The sequence below is a fragment of the Bidens hawaiensis genome, unplaced genomic scaffold, assembly GCF_021521415.1.
Source record: "Bidens hawaiensis isolate Kalapana, Puna unplaced genomic scaffold, B.hawaiensis_p1.1 tig00032451_1, whole genome shotgun sequence".
In the NCBI taxonomy this organism is placed as follows: domain Eukaryota; kingdom Viridiplantae; phylum Streptophyta; class Magnoliopsida; order Asterales; family Asteraceae; genus Bidens; species Bidens hawaiensis.
The window spans coordinates 121,095-142,611 of NW_027495530.1; the positions used below are offsets into that span (position 1 = coordinate 121,095).

At 32.9% G+C, this 21,517-nt stretch overlaps 1 protein-coding gene across 2 annotated transcripts; it reads left to right on the forward strand.

Annotated features, from left to right (window-relative positions):
- The first annotated feature begins 9,152 nt into the window (after positions 1–9,152).
- LOC143583528 (cyclic nucleotide-gated ion channel 4-like) lies at positions 9,153–17,676 on the forward strand. 2 transcript variants are annotated; one of them, XM_077065813.1, is made up of 7 exons: positions 9,153–9,895; positions 14,586–14,801; positions 14,905–15,221; positions 15,730–15,838; positions 15,926–16,162; positions 16,367–16,453; positions 16,956–17,672. In XM_077065813.1, exons 1-7 carry the CDS (start codon positions 9,398–9,400, stop codon positions 17,469–17,471), a joined length of 1,980 nt encoding a protein of 659 aa, XP_076921928.1. In that variant the 5' UTR covers positions 9,153–9,397; the 3' UTR covers positions 17,472–17,672. The 2 variants fall into 2 exon arrangements, with proteins under 2 accessions (XP_076921928.1, XP_076921929.1); XM_077065814.1 differs by lacking the exon at positions 9,153–9,895 and adding an exon at positions 12,546–13,584 and having other exon boundaries at positions 16,956–17,676.
- Positions 17,677–21,517: the final 3,841 nt, after the last annotated feature.

Here is a 21,517-nt window from a genome sequence, read left to right on the forward strand (position 1 = left end):
GTGCGGGCATTACAGTTACAAGTAGGGATTATGGTCACACTCACACTCACACTCATTAAGGGGTGTAACTGGTTGGTGGTATTGCATTACCCAGTTTCAATATCCTTCACTCATTTTCTACAGTAAGCCCCAATCACGACAGCTACCCAACACAAACGAGCAGGGTTGTGTTCCCCGTGCGGGCATGTATAACAATCCAAAAATATGCGATTGAGATTATGGGAACGTGGGTTTGTACCACGTTGGTGAAATAGGAAAATGGCTTATCCTATATTGCTAGAATAATAAAGTTATGAGCTCCTTATAAGGAGAAAGGCTCACAAAATAATATTCATGTATGATAAGACACACTTGGTGGCTTTAGTGAGGGTATGAAGCACCCGACACGCACGGGCACGAACGAAGTGCGATGGGCTCAATGTGATGCTTTAATGTGCAAAGGGTACTTAATTGACCTATAGTGATACGCGACTTAGTGGCTACACGGCCGTGACATGTTGCATGTCACGTGTCAGGGCACGTGGCATAGCTAGGGTTGACTCGACAAAGCAATAAAGCTATCACGCTACACGATGACCTTATGTTAAGTCCGTCGCGATACGCGACTGGCCTAACAACCGACCTAAAAGTCAACTATAAAAGGGGGGAACAAGGTTGAATTCCTCGTTTAAGGTGTCTGTATAATACCACCAGTAGCTACAACGATACCTTGTCTGATTGATCGAGACTTTAGTACACGAATCCAAATCTCGGCTTAAACAAGATGAAAGTTTGTGCTATCGTGTAAATTTTTCAATGTTGTTATTATAGTTAAAGCTTTTTGGTTTTTTTACTCATTTTTAGTTAACTCATATTAACCAAACACAAAAAATGGGTAATTCTGAGCCAAATCACATTTTCCGAAAACAAACAAAGGTTCATAAAACGAAAATAAAAAAGGATAGGTGCAGAGATTCGATGGAAGTGGCCCTCGTTATGTTTTTGAGTTTTTTCTTTTGTTTGGTACCCGCCATATCACAAAGGTTTAGCAGTGAGAGTTTGGACGCTACGTAACAAAAAAAACAACTAACACGTTATGATATCCTTTTTTGTTGTTTTACAACTATATTTTTTTGGAGCAATTTCATATAATAGTAATCAAGTTTCAAAATTGTTCCAATTAGGTCACTCAACTTTAAAAAGTGTTCCAATTAAGTCATTCAACTTTCATATCTTATTAAATTAAAAGTTTTAAAATTTTTTTTAACGTTTTTAATTTTTGTTTCACATAGGAAATCTTTTTTTTTATGTTGACGTTGAGTGGCGACGTGAATTTTATTTTTTATTTTTGAATTTTAATATAATTAACGTTTTTAATTCTTTTTTAAATATAACTACATATATTGCAAATTCTGACCCCCACATCTTATTCTCCATTTCTTTCTTAACAAAGAAAAAATCGTTGAGACTCGATTTGAAAATTTAGTGACCCGATTTGAGAAAAATTATGCATGAGGGACCTAATTGGAACACTTTTGAAAGTTGGTTGCTATTCTATGAGATATTCCCTTATTTTATTTTTATTTTTGTTACTCTCTTTTGTTTGCTATAGTGAGTATATTAAATATGTTATTATATATAACAATTAACAACTTTGGTGCCGCTAAGTGGTGATTGGGCCACTTGGCGGCACCGTATTGGTCTTTGTTTTTGTTTTTTAATTTTGATACCGTAACGAAAATAACGGGAACCGACCGAATTTTTGTAGACTCACAACCTCAATGCACAAGACCGACATCGCTCCGGAATTTACTCATGTCAGAGTTTACCAACCGATACCACCCATTGGTCCAACTCAATTTTTATATTTTTTTTCCCGATTTTTAGCTTAGGTACCATAATGACAGTAAACGAAACCGATTGAACTCATGTCGAGTTATCGCCTTAATGTCCGGAACCAACAACGCTTGAGTTTACCACCGCTCGGTTTTACAGACCAAATAAACGTCAAATAGTTTGTTTGTTTGTTTACATGTTAATATTTTTTATGTTACTTTAACGATTTTTTTTTTGGGGGGGGGGGGGGGTTTAACACTAGGTTTACCAACAAAATGTCTATACCGTAACAAATGCATTGTACCGACAACGATTGGGTTTATTGTTGTCCGTTTTTTACCGAATTGTCCCGACGCAACGCGCCTGGTAATACACTAGTTAAATATAAGTATGTAATTGATTTTCCCAATTCTTTGGTTTTGACATTAACATACCCTCTCTATTCATAAAAGAATATTGTTTCGCTAGCTACAAATTATAAACCTTTAACATAAACATAAGGTCAGGCTAAACGTACCACCTTCTGGAAAAACCAACTTTTATATTACCCTTTAAAATCATATAATTACCAAATTAACACAAAATTAAGGTTTTCATATTTTTTTTACAAGTTGCGTTTTGTTTTTTGATTTCGGGTTTAGGGTTTGGGGTTCGGGTTTAGCGTTTAGGGATTAGGATTTCGGGTTTAATGTTTGGGTTTAGCATTTAGGGTTTATGGTTCGGGTTTAGGGTTTTGGTTTTCGGGTTTCGGGTTTCGGGCTTATTTTGTAAAAGATAAAAAGGTAAAATAAGGATATTATAATATATATACTATTAAAATTTAAAAAAAATATATTGTAAATATTGACAATATCAATTCTAAAAAATAAATTAATAGTAATACTTGATAATTTTTAATTTGATATATGTAGTGGAGATTATTAAGTTAAAAAAATGTTGTAGAGACTAATATGTATATAAATAATGTTAAGAGTTAATAGTAATTGATCTAATAAGTTCATAGGGTGTGTATATTTAGTAAAAATAGTGTAAGGAGGGGGATACGTTTAGCAGCACCCAAACATAAACCAGCCAGTTTCTTGACATTTTCTGGAGGTTGGAAGAAACATGTATCTTCCCATGAAGAAAAATTAATAATCAATTAATCATATAAAACATTAACCGTCATGAGAAATTGGTTTTGTAGTAAGAGGCCCACCCTCCTTAGTGGAGACGCGGGTTTGATTCTCGCTCAAGCTAGTTTGACGGAATTCTTACGGATTCCAGGTTCGAACCCGACAAGGGACGATTGTTTACGGATTCCATCCGGTTCCCACGCATGGGTACAGTCTTACAGCGGTCTAGGGTCGGCCTTGGACATAGATTCCGAACAACGTAGGTTTACACGTGAGATTCTCTTCCGTTCAAAAAATATATATATTTATATATAGCACACTAACTTGTTAATAAATTTGGTTTGTGAAATTATTAGATAACTGATTTATAAATATACTGCACAATCAAAACGAGACGTGATGAAACGGAACAAGGACATGGATGATTAGATGTTTGAAGGACAAAAATCCAAAACAGACGAAGCTACGAAGAACCAGCGGTTGTTCAGACTTATTTGAATACAAGGAAACTTCCTTTGCTCTTTGCCAAACCTTATGCATCATGTTTCTTTCGTCCTCAACCCAAATTATATATGTGGCCCATTTTCTCTCTCCATCCACCAATATCGTCGTACACTACTTTGTAGCATATATAGCGTTCGAACGTAACTCAATTTTAATCATTAGACGTTTAGCGTTATGATAAGTAAGTGTATCGTGAGATAAAATCATAACGAGTTTCATATGTTTGTATAAAGCTAAATTGAAATGTATAAGTTTTCGGTGATTTTGACGAGTTTAATTAGGGGTGTAAACAACGAGCTTGTTTAAGCTTGAAAGCTCACATTTGACTCGTTTCGAGTTATATGTTTAAAGCTCAAGCTTAGCTCATTTTACTCTACATTCGTATCACCAAGTTTTTGTACGGAACATACAAAACTTAATTTGAGTTCACAAATCCATGGTCATGTAGAGGTGATTGCAACAATCCTGTCAATTTGATTAGGACCGTATATTGATAGTTGAAGTTGATAGTTATATGATTTTACATCACGCGTGATAGTATTAGTGTATATTATCATCTTTATTTCTATATATTAATCTTATTTTAGACTCATGATATTTTTTGAGTGGTTAATTGTCCTAATTTGAGTCAATTTTTAGTTTATAAATTAAAATATAAGATTTATGTTAATTTCAGATTATTTTAGTTTGGCACTTTGGCCTGCCATAACTTTCACAAACCCCCTTAGAGGCTTAGATATATAAAATAGCAACAATAAAATTATATTTAAAAGTTAAAACCATCTAATCACATGCAATTTTTCAGACGAAAATATTAATGAAGTTTAAGGACTATTTTATTGTAGAAATATTCAAATTGCTTACAAATAACTGATAGATTTAATATTTATGGAACTTAATTGATACTTAGTGATATCTTTAAATATAAATGAAATTAAATAAAGTGTAGTTTTTATTTCGAACGTGACTTTCACAGTTAAGTTATCTCACTGCGCTAACACGTCGCGCCCCGCCACCCCACTCAGGCCAACTATGTTGACATGATCGGGATCCACGTTGGCATCCGGGTTTGGCTTGGCGTTCCCGGTAAAACCCAGTTGGTTCACCCCGCCCGAAGACACGACATGTTTTAATGCTCTGGTAAAATCCGGTCGGAATCAGGATTCGAACCCGGGACATCCGGGTCATCCATCATGTTCCTGGTCATTGGGGCAAGCCCCGCCGGTTAAAATAAAGTGTAGCTAATTATAAGTTTCATAATTATTTTATTTATGTTCATAGTTAAGATTTTTGAGTGTTTCCTTAAAACAAAAGTGAAACTTGTTACTATTTCTTGGCCATATACTTTCATAACTTTTTTCTCTGTTTTTTAAATACCTAACAAACTGTATTGTATTTATTTTAAGTAGTTGTGCTGCAATATATAGACCGATTCATTACGTTTAATAAATAATTTTTTTAATGAGCAAGTTTGGTTATTTTTTTTTGGTGGGGGGGGGGGGGGGGGGAGCGATATAGCAAGTTTGATAACATAGTTAAAAAATTTTATTTTTGAAATATTAGTTTGATAACTATATTCTTTTTAAATGGCCTAATTTAATAATTTAATGATCACATAATTACAAAAATTTTATAATCACCATGCATTTTATTAAATATAATTTAATGAAAAACAACAATCATTTAAGTAGAACCGAAGTGAATTACAAAAATTTATCAAAATCATTGAGATTTAGGGCTAGTTAGCAAGCTACTACTGGCTTTTTTTTATTGCTCAACCAACGGTTATGGGTTGTTTTTAGTGTCTTAACCGGCGGCTACAGACTCTTTCAGTACGTAGCCGGTCGTTAGGGGTTTTTTTAGTTTTTACCAGCCGCTAAGGGCTTTCTTTTCTTTCTTTTTATTTTTAGTTTGTCAAATGATTATTTTGATAAACTTTGGTGGACTTGACTAGTTTGAAAAACTTGCTAGTGAATTAGTAGTGAATCCAAGATAATTAATAAGTTGATGCCAAAAAGGAGTGAATTGAAACAGATCAAGTGAAAAATTAACTTATTTCAAAGGGTAAAATGCTAAAAAGTCTATTATACCATCAGTCGGTCTTTGGACGAGTGGATTTTCTCCAAGTTGGAACTGGAGATAACGTGGAGACGCTTAAGGGCTCCGTATGCTAGGTTGGCTTAGCTGATGGTGGCCTTTTGCAATTGGGTCATCCCGTACAAAATACCTAGACAATTCTCTGTTTATTGGTCATTCAAAAAAAATTATTATACACATTGAATCTAATTTATAGCAAATTACTACAAAAATAGTGTCAAATGTCACAAATAATTCTCAAATTAACTTATTTCAACCTAAATAGATTTTGTAAATATCGTATTTTTTTTTAGTTTTTATTTTTTACAATGTAAAACTAGAGTATTCTTTGTGTTATATATTTGTGAAAAGAAGGTTTGGTTGGTAAGTGCAATTACATTCAAATAAAAAAAAAACTTAAAAGTTGATAAAAAGAATTCCATTTATATAAAGGCCCTGGCCAAGGCGGCTGTTAAATACAAGCATATACAATTAGGCATGCCTTATATTGGGATACACTCGTTTTTTAATACGCGGGAAACCTTCACCTAAGACCAATATTCATGAACACTCGCTCGAAAGCATGACGATACGATGAAATAAACTCGTTTAGTTCATGGATCCAATTAGTGAACACCATCTACTCGCCTAGTCTCATATCATCATCATGTGTCGTCGAAACTAAATGGTGAAGAAAAGAATCGAACCTGGGTCAAAACCAAATTTTTTTTCTTGCCACTTTGCCATAAACTCATTGAGACTATGTTTATCAATGACCTTGCATGAGGTCATGCCACTGTTAAAAAAATAAAAAAATAGATAAAATCAATTTTATCCAACAACCCAGCCGTAACCACAATCTAAGTCACGACCTCATTTAAATATTATTTTTCTTCTTCTTTTCTTTCAAACCATTTCTTTTCTATATAAATTGATTTTTTTAATAATTTATACATTTAACTTATTTTAAAATTTTAAAACCAAAGTATTGTTTAATTTATTTTTATGAGCATTTCGATATAAAACTTATTAAAAATGAAGCATTTTTAAAACATGTATTTTTTTTAATATTATTATATGTAAATTATGTATGTGCAATATTATCTATTGTATGTTTTATCTTTATTTTATTTTTAATTAGCGTGTAAGATGTTTAATTATCAAGTTATGTATGTGTAATATATTAGATTTTTCAACTTATGTGTTTTACGTATGTGTAAGATAAAAAATAATATGATATTATCTACTCATTTTAACATATATTCATGGACCTGTGACTAATACATGGAGTATTAGTTTTGATAGATTTTTTTTTTATTTTTAATAGATTGTATATAATAAATTAAAACATAAATAATATATATGTATTATGTATTAAAATAATTGAGTTGTAAATAAAGGTGAAAAATTGGGTTAGGTTGGATTGTGTATGTGGAAAGAGATAAATTAGTTTTTTATTAAAAAGTTTGGATGGGTTAAGTTGTTGATAAACATAGTCTGACAATGTAAAGCTAACTAAGAATTACACAATTAAATAACAAAATAATTTCTTTTAAATAACATAAATTTAATTAATAAATATGTTTATATGCATTAATTTCAGAATACAATGCTTTAAATAATTAAACTTTGATTATTGTATTTATCTTATAACTAGATTTTATCATTCATATTATGAGGTTGATTTATATTTTTTGTTTCTAATATTTATATATATTTTTGGATTTTAATATTATTTAAGGTAAGGAAATTAATAATATTGATGAAAGGGTTTCACAAATACGTGAGTTGTTATAACTCGTTTAAAATCTATATGGGTTAGATGATACCCATGACGTGCTTATTTTTTTACTATAAAATTGTTTTTAATTACAAATTATATCTTTTTTTAATCGAATATTAATTTTTAGCATATCCATGTTTTATAAGATTTTTATATCAAATATTTTGTAAGATTAATTTTTAATGTAACGAGATGTTATAACTCGTTTAAGGGTTATCTGGGTTTGGAGAGATCCATACCTGTGAATTCAGACTAAATGCATGAAAGATCTCCATTTATAAATAAAGTAATCTGATGAATTGAGAGAATATGAGAAACAACAAGGAGCTTTTAAATGTTTTATTTATATATATTTAAGATAAAATAATGAATTAACGATTAAGTATTGTGAAAACGAAATAAAATACTCTAATAAGTAAGTATATATGTATACTAAAAGTTTTAATAATGTTTATTTAAATTCAAAAGATGACAAACCATAAGTAACAAAAAAACCTTTTTTATTTATACATGTGTAAATTAAATTATCACAATTGAGTTAACTAATTAAATCCACTTCACCATTCTTAATTAGATATAAAAATAAAATATAATAATAATAATAATAATAATAATAATAATAATAATAAATTGTGCATCTACTTGTTTAATTATATGTTTTTGACAAATAAATGAATAGTTATCCTTTTATTATCAATACATTTAACAATTGTAAAATTAAGAGGTTTATTGTTGCAAGGACCTGTTGGCCGCATGATACCACCTTAGTCTAAGAGGTACAAATCATTTGGTCATTCCTTCTTATTTGTTACGTCTGGTTTATATCAGCTTTTCTTTCATCACTCACTCGCACCCTTCAACCTCTAGTATGAGTCATTCTAAATCGTTCTTCATTTTCTATTTTATTTAATACAATTTACAAATTTAATATTATGTATTAAATTATTACTAATAATTAAATTTAATGCTAAAAATATATAAAAAAATAATTATAAGTGATCTTTCATACAATTAATAGTTTTATTAATGGTCTTTCAATAACAATTTTATAAAACAATTAGTTTTATTAATAATAAGTAAAATTAATAATTTATCAACAAATGAAAAAAACTATATTGACCATAGCTTGAGTTTTACCCACCGACGCCACCACATTAGTCCACCTCAGTATTTTATAACTGTTTTGTTTTATTGTTGGTTTTAGTTCCAGTACAATGACGCTTGCAACCGAAACCGATTAAAATCAAGTAGACTTATCGTCTCAACGCTTGGGACCGAAAACACTTGGGTTTTACCATCTTCTTGGTTTTACCAACTTGCCCCGACACACCGCGATGGGTAAAACACAAGTTTTTCATATATATATATATATATATATATGTGTGAAAAAGATCTAATACAATAATGCTTTAACGTACAATACGTATACGAATCCATTTTTTCACGAATCGATCCATGTAATCACATCCAAACATCTCGGAATCGTCAATACATATCCAATCAATCATTGGTTCATCGAAAAAACAGTTTTGGATGGTTAATCGATCAATTTTTCATTTTTTTTCATAAAGATCGTTTTTGAGCGTTTAATATATATATATATATATATATATATATATATATTATTGGAGAAAGTTAACGTACAAATTAAATTAACGTATTAACTTTGAGAATCAAATAGTGTAATAGTGTAATTATGTAATTACATCGTAGTTTAATTACATTATAATGTAATTACACTACACTATAATCACACTATGTTTTATATATAATTACAATATTTGATTCTCACAGTTATCACGTTAATTTGATCCAAACTCATATTATTTTAACCATATGCATTAATTAAATAATTGATTACAATATGAACAATATCTAAGTAACTTCTTCTTTATACATCATAATTCTCTTGTTCGACAAATCATCAATCCTACCCTCCAAAAAAATCTTTGCATATATTCCATCTGCTTGTTATCCTGACTCAACTCCATCCTCACCCATCTCCTTCTCTCTCTCTCTTCTCTCTCACACCCACTGAAGGTGAAAACACACACACACATACATACACATGACATAAACATAAACATAAACTCACACATAACACATGGATAGCCACCATGACATTACAGACACTTACACTGAAACAAGTTCAGAATCAGACCAAGAACAAGAAGTTGAAGATGGCTCTAAAGAATGCAAAGACATCCTCCTTAACACGTGCCCGCCACGTGGGCGAGTGTTCTTGGACCCTAGATCCGAATGGGTTCAAGAATGGAACCGTGTGTTCCTTCTCGTCTGCGCCGCCGGTCTCTTCATTGACCCACTTTTCTTCTACACACTTTCCATAAGCGACTCGTGCATGTGTGTGTTCGTAGACGGCTGGTTCGCTGTCATGATTACAGTTCTAAGGTGTGTCACGGACGCCTTGCACGTGTGGAACATGTGGTTGCAGTTAAAGATGAGCTGGTGGTGGCGATCACCGCGTCACCATCGTGGGCTAAACCACGATGGTGGTGTCGCACGCAGCGTTGCGGCTCAAATAGTTACCAACGCTAAGAAAAGCTTCATTTTTGATCTCTTTGTTATCCTTCCTATACCCCAGGTTTGATATCTTATTGTCCTTGTTCTATTAGTTTATATCATTTGTGAAATTACTTAAGTACCACATCACATGTAGGGTGTATAGGATGTTATTTTAACTGATATTGAATAATGTAGGAGTAGTACTTGTAATTATTGAAAACAAAATTTTGTTGTTATATATCATATAGAGCTAGCTAGTAAACGAATTAGGGTTTGGTGAGAGACAATTACGTTATCAACTAACTTATTATTTTGTCAAAATATCTTATTTAGTTATTTTAGAGCATAGCTGATGTCGTATTTAACCATTGTTTATCTGTTAAGTGGTGCCAAAGAGGTTTCTTGGCAGTGAGCTCGATCTATCGCATAGCAAAATGCATGGGTGGTGGTCGATTTAAGTTGATACAATTATCACCTTAAGTGTTCTTCTCAGTTCTTTGCAGTTATATTCTACTTCCTTAGCTCTTGTAGTTACATCTTTATGATATATATCTCGTATATCACCTTTATGACTCTGTGTAGTCGAGTATGTACTCGAGCTGGATTGGGATATTAATAATCAACACCGCAAAGTGAAACATGGTTTATCAGCATATAAAATTATATGCTACTTGGATTGAACACAATTAGAGGAATATCTTTTTAATTACTAGGGTCTGGATATCTCTTGTAAATCGTGTTCACTTGTTTTCAGATTGAAATATTTCGTTGGTACTCACGAAAGTTCAATTTGATAAGTCATAGAGACTAAGAAAAACATATATGCATATCATCAGAGACAGACCAAATTTGGGAACGAGTCATCACAACATTTATGTTGACGATTGTAATTGTTGACAAATAAACGGTTATATATATCGGTGGGAAAACCTAAACATCAGTGGTAACTTAGTTACCACTAACAACCTAGTTGTTGTTGACACTTCGTTATCACTAAGGTGAAGTACATTACCACTGATAATTCGTTGCTAATAACGACTGTTTACCACACATAGACAAAATTGCAATTGATGGACAACCAACGATATTTAGTTACGGCCGACAACTAGTTCAGTAGTTCCAATGCGATTTCTATTAGTTATGTAAATTCAAAAAACTTCTGTCTCGCCAAGGAGCGCAGGTTTAGCTGTACATCCTAACTTGTTTCGAAATATGTTCTTATTTTATTTTATTTTTTCTTCTTAAAGTAAATCTCGGTTAATTAAATTTACTTGACGATGGTTTCATTAGCACAGAATTCTTACAAGATGGGTTCTGAGATGGTTTCATATTGGCTGGCCGGCCGGCCGGTTTGGAGTTGCTAGGATTCCATCTTATATTTTTTATAATATAAAAGTATTAGATGGTATAAAACTATAAATAATAAACAGGATAAACCAAAAATAAAAGATATGATCTATCTACATAATGATTGAAGAAGGTAGAATTACTTGGTAACCAATAACATATCTACATAGTACTGTACATAATTTTTTTTGGCAGTTACTTGCTTACTGTGCGATGATATATATATCTCGTATTTTCTAGAATTCAAATAATATAAAAGGTTATTTCTGAAAAAACGTGGAATCATACATCAACAATCAACAAACATATATCACTTAACTAATAAGAATCAAATATGAATTTCATATACAATTTGATAATTAATTATTTAACACGCGATCTAGCTAATTAATTATATTGCTTACAACTATAATAATAGAATTTTATAGGAAAAAATGAAAATAAAAGAACACATAATATTTACAGAAAATACATATCTGGGTACAAAAGGATAGGATGTCTATTTTGTTAGGGTGGTGGGAATTGGGAATACATCTTACCCATCCTACAACTCGCTCCTCCACATTGGTATTAGTTCACATAAGCCATCTCATCTTAGATACATTTATCATATTATCCCGTCTATTTAGAACTATTTTATCATACATTTATCATATTATCCCATCTATTATATAAATTGGATGTGGCTTAATGGTAGAACACTCACTTTACTAGTAAGAGGTATGGGGTTCAAACCTCACTATCACCAATTTATATGGGAGATATGAGGGATGACCCTGGCTTGCCAGGGTTCGAGTCCTGATCTGACCCAGTTTTACTGGCTCCTCGCTGTCGTGCCATTTAACGGCCGTGGTGGTCGGGTTTTATCCGGTGAATCCCTCAATAGGTGGACTGCTAGAGGCTCCGTCCGTCCGGACTAGTGGCCGGCTCGGGTTACCTTTAGCCAATGGGGGCCGCGTACGAAGTACCCGGCTTTACTTAGTTGGTCGTTAAAAAAAAAGAACTATAAATATTTTCTAGTAAAATTGTTATCATTTTATTTCATTCAATTCAAAAGTTATTATAACAATATATACTAATGTATATTGATGGTAATAATACTAAAACTAATATTATTATATTTTTAATATACAAATACTTTTAATAATTGTAACATAAATAATTTTTTGTTTTTATTCAATTAAATGATTATTATAATTACATTTACTAATAAATGATAATAGTAATACTAAATGAAAAGAAATTCAATTCCAAGCTATATCCTTGATCCACACCAAGTATATCTAACCAATGAAAATTAAAACTATCTTAACATTCAAAATCTTGTAATGCAATAATTCTTTCTGATTAATGATACATATTTCATTTTGCGGTATTTAAACTGTATTGATCCATTTATGTTTCAAAAACCGAATTTGAGTAGACATGTGTTGATAAACACTAAAAACGTTATTGGTAGTAGAATGCATTGGATTCCATGTGAAAGTAGTAAAGTCCAAATATTACTAAACGTGTGTTGATAAGTGTTTTTATGTTAACATAAACCATTAAATCATTACTTCGAAACCAACATACCCTTTTTAGTACCAAGTCCATGGCTTTGGTTTGGCAAAATATCAAACCAAAAATGCTTGTTTAACCCATATTGTATGGGCCAAAAAACTGACAGACAGAACCACCAGTTCACATGATCTATGTACAAAGTACAAGGGCAATTTAGTACATTCCCATCACATATGTATCTGCTATCTAGTACTTCAAATCTGCAATCAACCAACCTGAGTTACCCTTCAAAACATCACACTTGTTTTAATGTTTTTTCCACGCGTACCCCTCTACCTGCTATACCAAGACATATTATGATATATATCTATATGTGTGTGTATATATATATATATATACATATACCATAATATATAGTCATTAAAAATGGGTAGCAGATTCGAATATTCTGATGCATATTCCGATGCATATTCCGACACGACCGACGACTACTCCAGCGACGACACGGTGGAAGATGTGTCCACCAACCGGAATAAGAATAAAATGAAAAACATTCGTGGTAAAGGTAATAATATTATTGTAGGCATTTTGCAAGCTTGGGACCCGTTTTACGTGTTGATATGCATCACCGGTTTGTTCATTGACCCGCTCTTCTTTTACGCACTGTCGATAAGTGAGTCGTTCATGTGTGTGTTCATCGACGGGTGGTTTGCTGTCACCATCACGGTGGCCCGGTGCATGACCGACGTATTGTACGTGGCTAACCTGTGGCTGCAGTTCAAGTTGAACAGGTGGTCACCTCACCACGTCAGGCTAAGACGTGACGACAACAACTCATGCAACGTGGCAGACCGGCTCTTAACGGTGGCTTGGAGGGCGGTTCTCTTTGATATCTTCGTCATCCTTCCTATTCCTCAGGTTTATTATATATATCGAATATTATTAATTGTTCATCACAAATTTACTAATTACTATGGATAAGATTAATTATTAATATTGTTACACCCTTCCCATTTCTCAGGTTTATTATTAATTGTTCATCACAAATAATGAATATCAACATTAATTATTGTTACATTCTTCAGATTGTTTAGCACAAACTATGAAATTATCATTATGATTATTATTATTATTATTATTATTATTAACCTTCGTTTAGCCGAGTATTGTTTACGTCGAGATAGAAGATACACGGACAACAAGCTAGGTCACCCTAACCCTTTTTGAATAGCAAAATTAAGCCGTGTAAAAAGTTACATTCATGAATCTTGGGGTAATGACATTCCTATTGATGGCCTGTTGAACTCGACTAAGTAGCTTCATATATTGGCTCATGATCAAGGAATCCAAAAATATCAAATGCGAATAATTGGTTGCCAATGCACACCTTCTCCTGTTTCATTCTTCAGATCACAAACTATTATTATCATTAATTTTTGGTTTATTATAGCTGCATCCTTGACATTCTTTAGTTTTAAACTTTTATTAGCATATATTATTAATTGTTCACACGTACAAACTAGGAATATCATTAAAATATATTGTAGCATCCTTCACATTCTTCTGGTTGGTTTATTATCTAATATAATATTATTATTATTAATTGCTCAACAAAAACTATGAATATCATTAATTATTGTCACAATATTTGGATTTTTGTGAAAAATGTGTTTGTTCCACTTTCTCTTCTATTAATTATTTTTACAATTATCCTTCACATTCTTCAGACGATTTATTAGCATATATTATTAATTATTGTTATAATATTTGGAATTTTGTGAAAAATGTGTTTGTTCCACTTTCTCTTCTACTATATCTTTCTATTTCTAATTTTCTCACAATTATCTGTTAAAACAATATAGAAAACTTTGTATTGCATTAAAATTATATAAATATGTGGGCATGTTTTTTTTTGGCAGATAGTATTATGGGTGGTAATCCCGGAAATGTTAAAGAAGGGCAAGACAACAGAAATAATGACGGTTGCTTTAGTTATGTTCTTGTTCCAATACCTTCCAAAGATCTATCACTCAATATGTCTTTTGCGACGAATGCAAAATCTCTCCGGCTATATATTTGGTACCGTTTGGTGGGGAATCGCTCTAAACTTGATTGCTTACTTCGTTGCCTCTCATGTAAGCTTAAATCTCTCCTTCTTGCGACGGTTTTGGCTGTCGCAGTGGGTTGGTTATATATGTACATATAGTTGGTTAAATGATGGTTAATTATTGAGTGTAGGCTGTAGGAGCTTGTTGGTACTTGTTGGGCACACAAAGGGCTGCAAAATGTTTGAAGGAAAAATGCATGGAAGCAAATGGACGTTGTTTGTGGAAGTTTTTGACATGTCAAGAACCTATTTATTATGGCACACACAAGGCCTTGAGAGATCCTGCACGGCTCATGTGGGTCGCGGACAAAGACGCGAGAACGACTTGCCTTCAGAATGACGATAATTCTAGCTATGGAGCTTATAAATGGACACTTCAACTAGTTACTAATGATAGCCGTCTGGAAAAGATATTGTTTCCTATCTTTTGGGGACTTATGACTCTTAGGTAATTAACCACCTTTTGTTTTATATACGTTTGGTTTTTCATAAAGAATTATGTCTAGATCAAAAGATTCAATCAGTTTTTCCTGTACTTTTTTTTAAAAAACGGTTCTTTAATATATGTTGATAAATGGATTGCTTTGGGGTTGGTGTTTAAATCTAGATTGGCCTTTATTTAAGATATTAAATAAAGACTAAGTCGTTATCTAGTTATTTAAGATAACGACTTTAAACTTTAAAGTAAAGTCGTTGTTTAAGATATTAAAGAGCGACTTTAAAGTCATTATCTCATATGACGATCTTCACAGATCGAATCAAAGGTTAAGAAATTTTGTCTTTTTGTTGTTATCATGAAATATGACTTAACAGAAAAAACTGAAATTCTAAACACTCATTTGTTATATGCTTTTCAAGGAGCCGTATCTATGAAAGTAAAATTAAAAAAATATTTGTTGTTTCGGCCTTAGGGTGATGATTGAGTGGGATTTTTATCATTTTTCTGTATGATATAGTACATTTGGCAACTTGGAGAGCACAACGGACTGGCTAGAAGTAGTGTTTATCATCATCGTCCTCACAACCGGTCTACTTCTAGTTACTATGTTGATTGGAAATATAAAGGTAAATACGGATATCCATATAAATACGATGACTCGATATAAAAGGTCGAAATTTGAGTAATTTAAACTTGGGCTTGGATGTATATAGGTATTTTTGCATGCAACAACATCAAAGAAACAAGCTATGCAACTAAAAATGAGGAATATAGAGTGGTGGATGAGGAGGAGGCACCTCCCTCAAGAGTTCAAACAAAGAGTAAGAAACTATGAGCGACAGAGATGGGCAGCAATGCGCGGTGTGGATGAGTGTGAGATGATACGCAATCTCCCCGAGGGCCTTCGAAGAGACATTAAGTATCACCTTTGTTTGGAATTGGTCAGGCAGGTATATTATGTTATAGCTTGTGTGTGTTAATCAACATATTGCTTATAGTATATTGAGTAGTAGAATCTATTTGGAGCTGATTTACAAAAATGCAAACTAGTTGGGTTGAAAATATAGATGGGACAAGTCTTGGGATGGGTGAAGTGGAATTTGTGTTCTTCGTTTATTACCTTGAAATCTTACCTTGGTAAATGTTTTACTCAGGTACCTTTATTTCAACATATGGACAATTTGGTCCTCGAGAATATATGTGATCGTGTGAAGTCCCTCATTTTTACCAAGGGAGAAACTGTAAGTCCACATAAACCCACACCTACATATTTCACAATGATGAGATCCCTAAGACCCTAACACAAACTAAATTGTAAAAAAAAATTTGAAAATAATCAAAATAACCATTTTGAATAAGATAATTAACAAAATAAACATTACCTTTAACTTTCTGAACAATCAAGGCGTGGCGTATGTCATTTTGGCACACTAGATTGGGTCACTTTGGCATAGTATATTTCCATCTGGCGCGCGTCATTTCTTGATTTAAAAAAGAAAGCTTAATGATATTTGAGTAAATAAAACAGTCAAATCACTTTGTCAAAGTCAATGGTCAATTACAATTTTCCCTAAATTATGCTTGAAGAGCATTATATATCATGCATCAAAAAGTTGTGTTTTGGAGAAATATGTCAACATGCCAGCCCACTTAACATATTTACAATCTGATTATAGAAACCATTAAACATGTTATAAATATCAACCAAAACCTGACTGTTTTCGTGTTGTGTAATCGGTGTAGATAGCAAGAGAAGGAGACCCAGTACAGAGAATGCTCTTCATAGTAAGAGGCCATCTCCAAAGCAGCCAAGTACTCCGAGACGGAGTAAACAGTTGTTGCATGTTAGGCCCTGGAAACTTCAGCGGCGACGAGCTCTTATCATGGTGCCTTCGGAAACCCTTCATAGAGAGACTACCACCATCATCATCAACACTCGTCACCCTAGAGACAACTGAGGCTTTTGGGCTAGAAGCCGATGACGTTAAATACGTGACACAACATTTTAGATACACATTTGTGAATGAAAAAGTTAAGAGAAGTGCACGATATTATTCTCCAGGGTGGCGGACTTGGGCTGCGGTTGCAATCCAATTGGCTTGGAGGCGGTACAGGCATCGGCTTACTTTGACATCATTGTCGTTCATCAGACCAAGAAGACCGTTGTCCAGGTGCTCTTCGCTTGGTGAAGATCGGCTAAGACTCTATGCAGCTTTGTTGACTTCACCTAAGCCGAATCATGATGACTTTGACTTTTGAGATCGTATATTCATGGGACGCTTGTAGTCGTGTGTGAAATAAATAAAAGGAACTATATTTACATATGAAATATGTTCATTTGTTTAAAACTCTAGCCATTATTTCATAAACTAAATTCAGAAGTTAATTTGAATTTAACAGTTGTGCTATAGTTTAGGATTTTATTGTCCGGTCGGCTGGTTTTGAGCTTTGACATAATTCCTTGACCTGGCTTGTTGAACAGGCTAAAACGATTTGGTTTAGGTCGGAATTTTTTAGCGCATAACTATACGCTTCACAAGAGAATCGAATGCTGTATTAAAGGATTTATAGAAAAAAAAATCTCGATAAACCAAAATCGGTTAAATTAATAAATTATACATGCTATAATAAAATTTATGTATTACTAAACGTGAAAAAAAAACATTTTTAGTTTCTGATTAAAAATCAGGGCCGACCCCAAATAAATAGGGTCTCTGTTTCAAATATTATATTTATATATATTTTTTGAAAAAAAATTATAATAAGATATAGAAAACATTTTTAAACCAAAATTATGTATTTGCACCCTGGTTAAATATAACTTTTTCCATATTCCTTGTATTATTGTTTGTCTTAGATGCAAGTTCAATTTTCTCTTCTGTATTGGCACCTTCGCCAAATATAACTTCTTCCAAATTCTTGTCCTGGATACAAATTCGATTTCGATTCTCTCTTGCGTCAATATTTACGGTAATCAATTTGTATGTTCTTAATTTGTCATTTTCCATTCAAGTTGTTATTTGCTTACACCCCACCACCACCACCACCTTAAATTTATACTCTCTCCGTCTCATTAAAAGTGTTCATATTTCCTTTTTTATTTGTCACCTTACAAATGTCCAATTTCAAAATTTATTGGTTAATTTTCAAGTTTACCTTTAAACAAACACAATTAGTATTAATAAACAATATTGGTGGACCCAATTTCCAAGGGCGTTATTGTCATTTGGTAAGTAAAAAGAGTAATCATTCAATCTACCTTAAAGAGTTTGTTTTCAAACCATGACTCTTCTAATGGGACGAAGGGAGTATTACATATAAGTGACTGATTTTGCTTTTGAAATAAAATTTCTAAATTATATAAGTTTATATACATAACAGGACAACCGTTAGATATATAACACGAATCGGTAGCCATTAATCCATAACAAATACTTTTGGCTAGCATAATATTTGTTCGATAAACTGCTTGTTATTACTGGTCTCAAAACCAAATGAAAGAGCGCGTTTCACACCATAAAACTTGAAAAAAGGCCTCCTATTTATCATTTGTTTTAGGCCTCCAAAGATGTTAGACCGGCCCTGACTAAAACGAATATGTTTTTACTACTTTAATACCTCGGCCGGTTTAGTTACTAAGCCAATTCCAGTCAATCCAAACCTTAAATCAAACAATAAAACTTGAAATTTCAAACCGTAAACCAAACCATGAAGCACTTAACCCGGCATGGCCAACTAATTTAGCTAGGTTCGTCGGTTAAGGCCAGTTTCAATGGCTTTTAACATCCTAATAATATGTTATGTGTCGAACTAATCTTGGTTTTGGATTCTGATGAAGGTCCATAAGATAAGATCAAGATTGAGTCCACCGTGCCACACCATTTGTCAATGAGCAACCAAGCTTTCCTTTCAACTTCACCACTCATCTTAACTCGAATTTGGTCAGAAAGAATCACATGGGCTAAATGTTGGACGAATGAAAAAAATGTATGTCTGTGTATGGAAATCAAATGCGTATGAATGGAAGGCCACATGGGTCAGACTTGTCCTTTAAAAACGTAACCAATCGATGTCTCATAAGATAAGCCCAATTGGCACATACCCTTTTTTGTATTATTGTTTGTTTTTTTTCCTAACATCTGGAGATAATATTTTCTAAATTTTTATTTTGGAATTAAAAAATACCCTTAAATGTTTTATTTTGTTATAATCATTATATTCTTCAAATTTGATGTTAGATAGAAAATGGGCCAAATTTTTGTAAGGTTTTTGAAGTAGTATCTATTGATAAAAGAAAATCATGCAACTAGTTTATTTTTGTAAGGTTTTATATACATGAAACTCCTTTATGTATCAACTTTTTGTCACGTAACATTAATAACATGTTTGTTTTGTTAATAAAGTTGAATTAATACACACAATTGGCTTATATATTTTCGTGGTTTTTGTTGTTATCTATGCATTAATTTTAGACAGATCTAAAACTAGTTTCATAACTCATAAACATTCATAGATTAAGAGATCAATATGACTCATGTATGCTTGGATCACATTCGTAGATAAAGTACACCAACTCATATCAATCTTTTGGTCTATAAATGTTTCAAGGAAATGAGAATCATTAGGCATTGCATAACATATATTTATCTTTTAAGTTGAGTTTGTTATAAACACGACTATGACTTTATTTGAGTTTTTAAATGGGTGGTATGAACATTTTGTTAAATGTTTTTGAAGGCCAAACATTCTTAATTTCTTATCGTAGGTTCAAAGCATTTACAGGGTGTTCTAAATGATGCATTATATCGTCGACATCATAAAATATTGAAAGTGTACAAATCGTGTTGAATGCTAGTTTACAATGAGTTGGTAGCCAATTTTAATGGTGAATTTAGCAATAAATACACCTTACCAAAAGTTCAAAACATATAAAAGCATTTCTTGATTATGTTCGAGCTTTTTGAGTTTCATCACATTCGATCCATCTTCAAATTTGTAAAATCCTATTTTCGGTTATAATAATAAATGAAATTTCGTTTATTTTATAGTGTGTCGTTTATCGGTTTAGATAAATAAACTAACAGAAGATGGACTTGGACTTTAGAAGATGGAATAAAAGATGGAATGGACCATAGGTCTATGGGCTTAAGGGAGTATAAAAACCCCTCTAATCCTTTCTATTATTATCCATCTCTAAACCATAGCCTACACCATCAAAAACACACACAAACACCATCCTATATCCCGAGCCAAGATCCGAAGGTGAAAACCCGAGCTTGTTGGTGCTGGAATGTCGTAACGAGCCAAATCTACATCAAGACTAGCTCGTGTTTGTAAACGGACTCGTTTAAGGTACGTTTAAAACAAGAACTTTTTCGTTTAGGTTCGGATTCGCTTATAAAATCATAGATCTGTTTGAGTTTGGTAAAAACGAATCCAACGCAACAAACCTCACTGAAATCCGTTAACGTTTGATATGTTAATTGTTAACCTAAAGAACCCGTAATATAGATGCATCAATTGCACCATATAAACACGAATATTTGGATGAATGAATGGTCAGGGTTTGTTGGCGCTTGTATTACGAGTTCATTGGTGCCTAAATCGTGTTGTTTCGTTAAGAAACGAAGGTTTATTGCAGATCTGGTACGAGTTGACTGTATGCTGTTCTTGACGATTTTGGCTTTGACCCCTTGAGTCAAAGATCTGGATAAGACTGATGCTTATGCCCATTCGTTAAGTTTAGATAATGAATCAAGTGATTCGTGACTCTCCCATTCGTTATGCTCAGATAACGAATCAGGCTGTGTTCATATGACGAATTAGGTTATGCTAATATAACGAACCAGATAACGAATCAAGTGATTCGTTACTCGCTAATTCGTTACGATTAAGATAACGAATCAAGTCATGTTCATATACCGAATCGAAATGACGAATCATATGATAAGATGACGAATCAAGATAACGATTTAAGGAAGATTACATAACGAATCAGGGTCAATTCGACCCCAGCCAGGGCTCTGTCCCTTGGACCCTGCTAGGGGCTGCCGCCCCTAGAACTCCGCTGCCAGGGGCGCTGCCCCCGGACTCCCGTTCGTTGAGGGTAATAATTAAACTAGAAACACGATATGGGTAGTAATAGTTAACTGATACGTGTAATTGTTATACAGTTAGTCGCGCACAACTCAAGTAAGGAATAACCATTAACGGTGAACGTAACCGAGTTCAGGTGAGTTTCTAGCCTCATTCCTTTTTATGTTTTCGGGGCTGTGTGCATACTCGATGTGATTAGTTAATACACT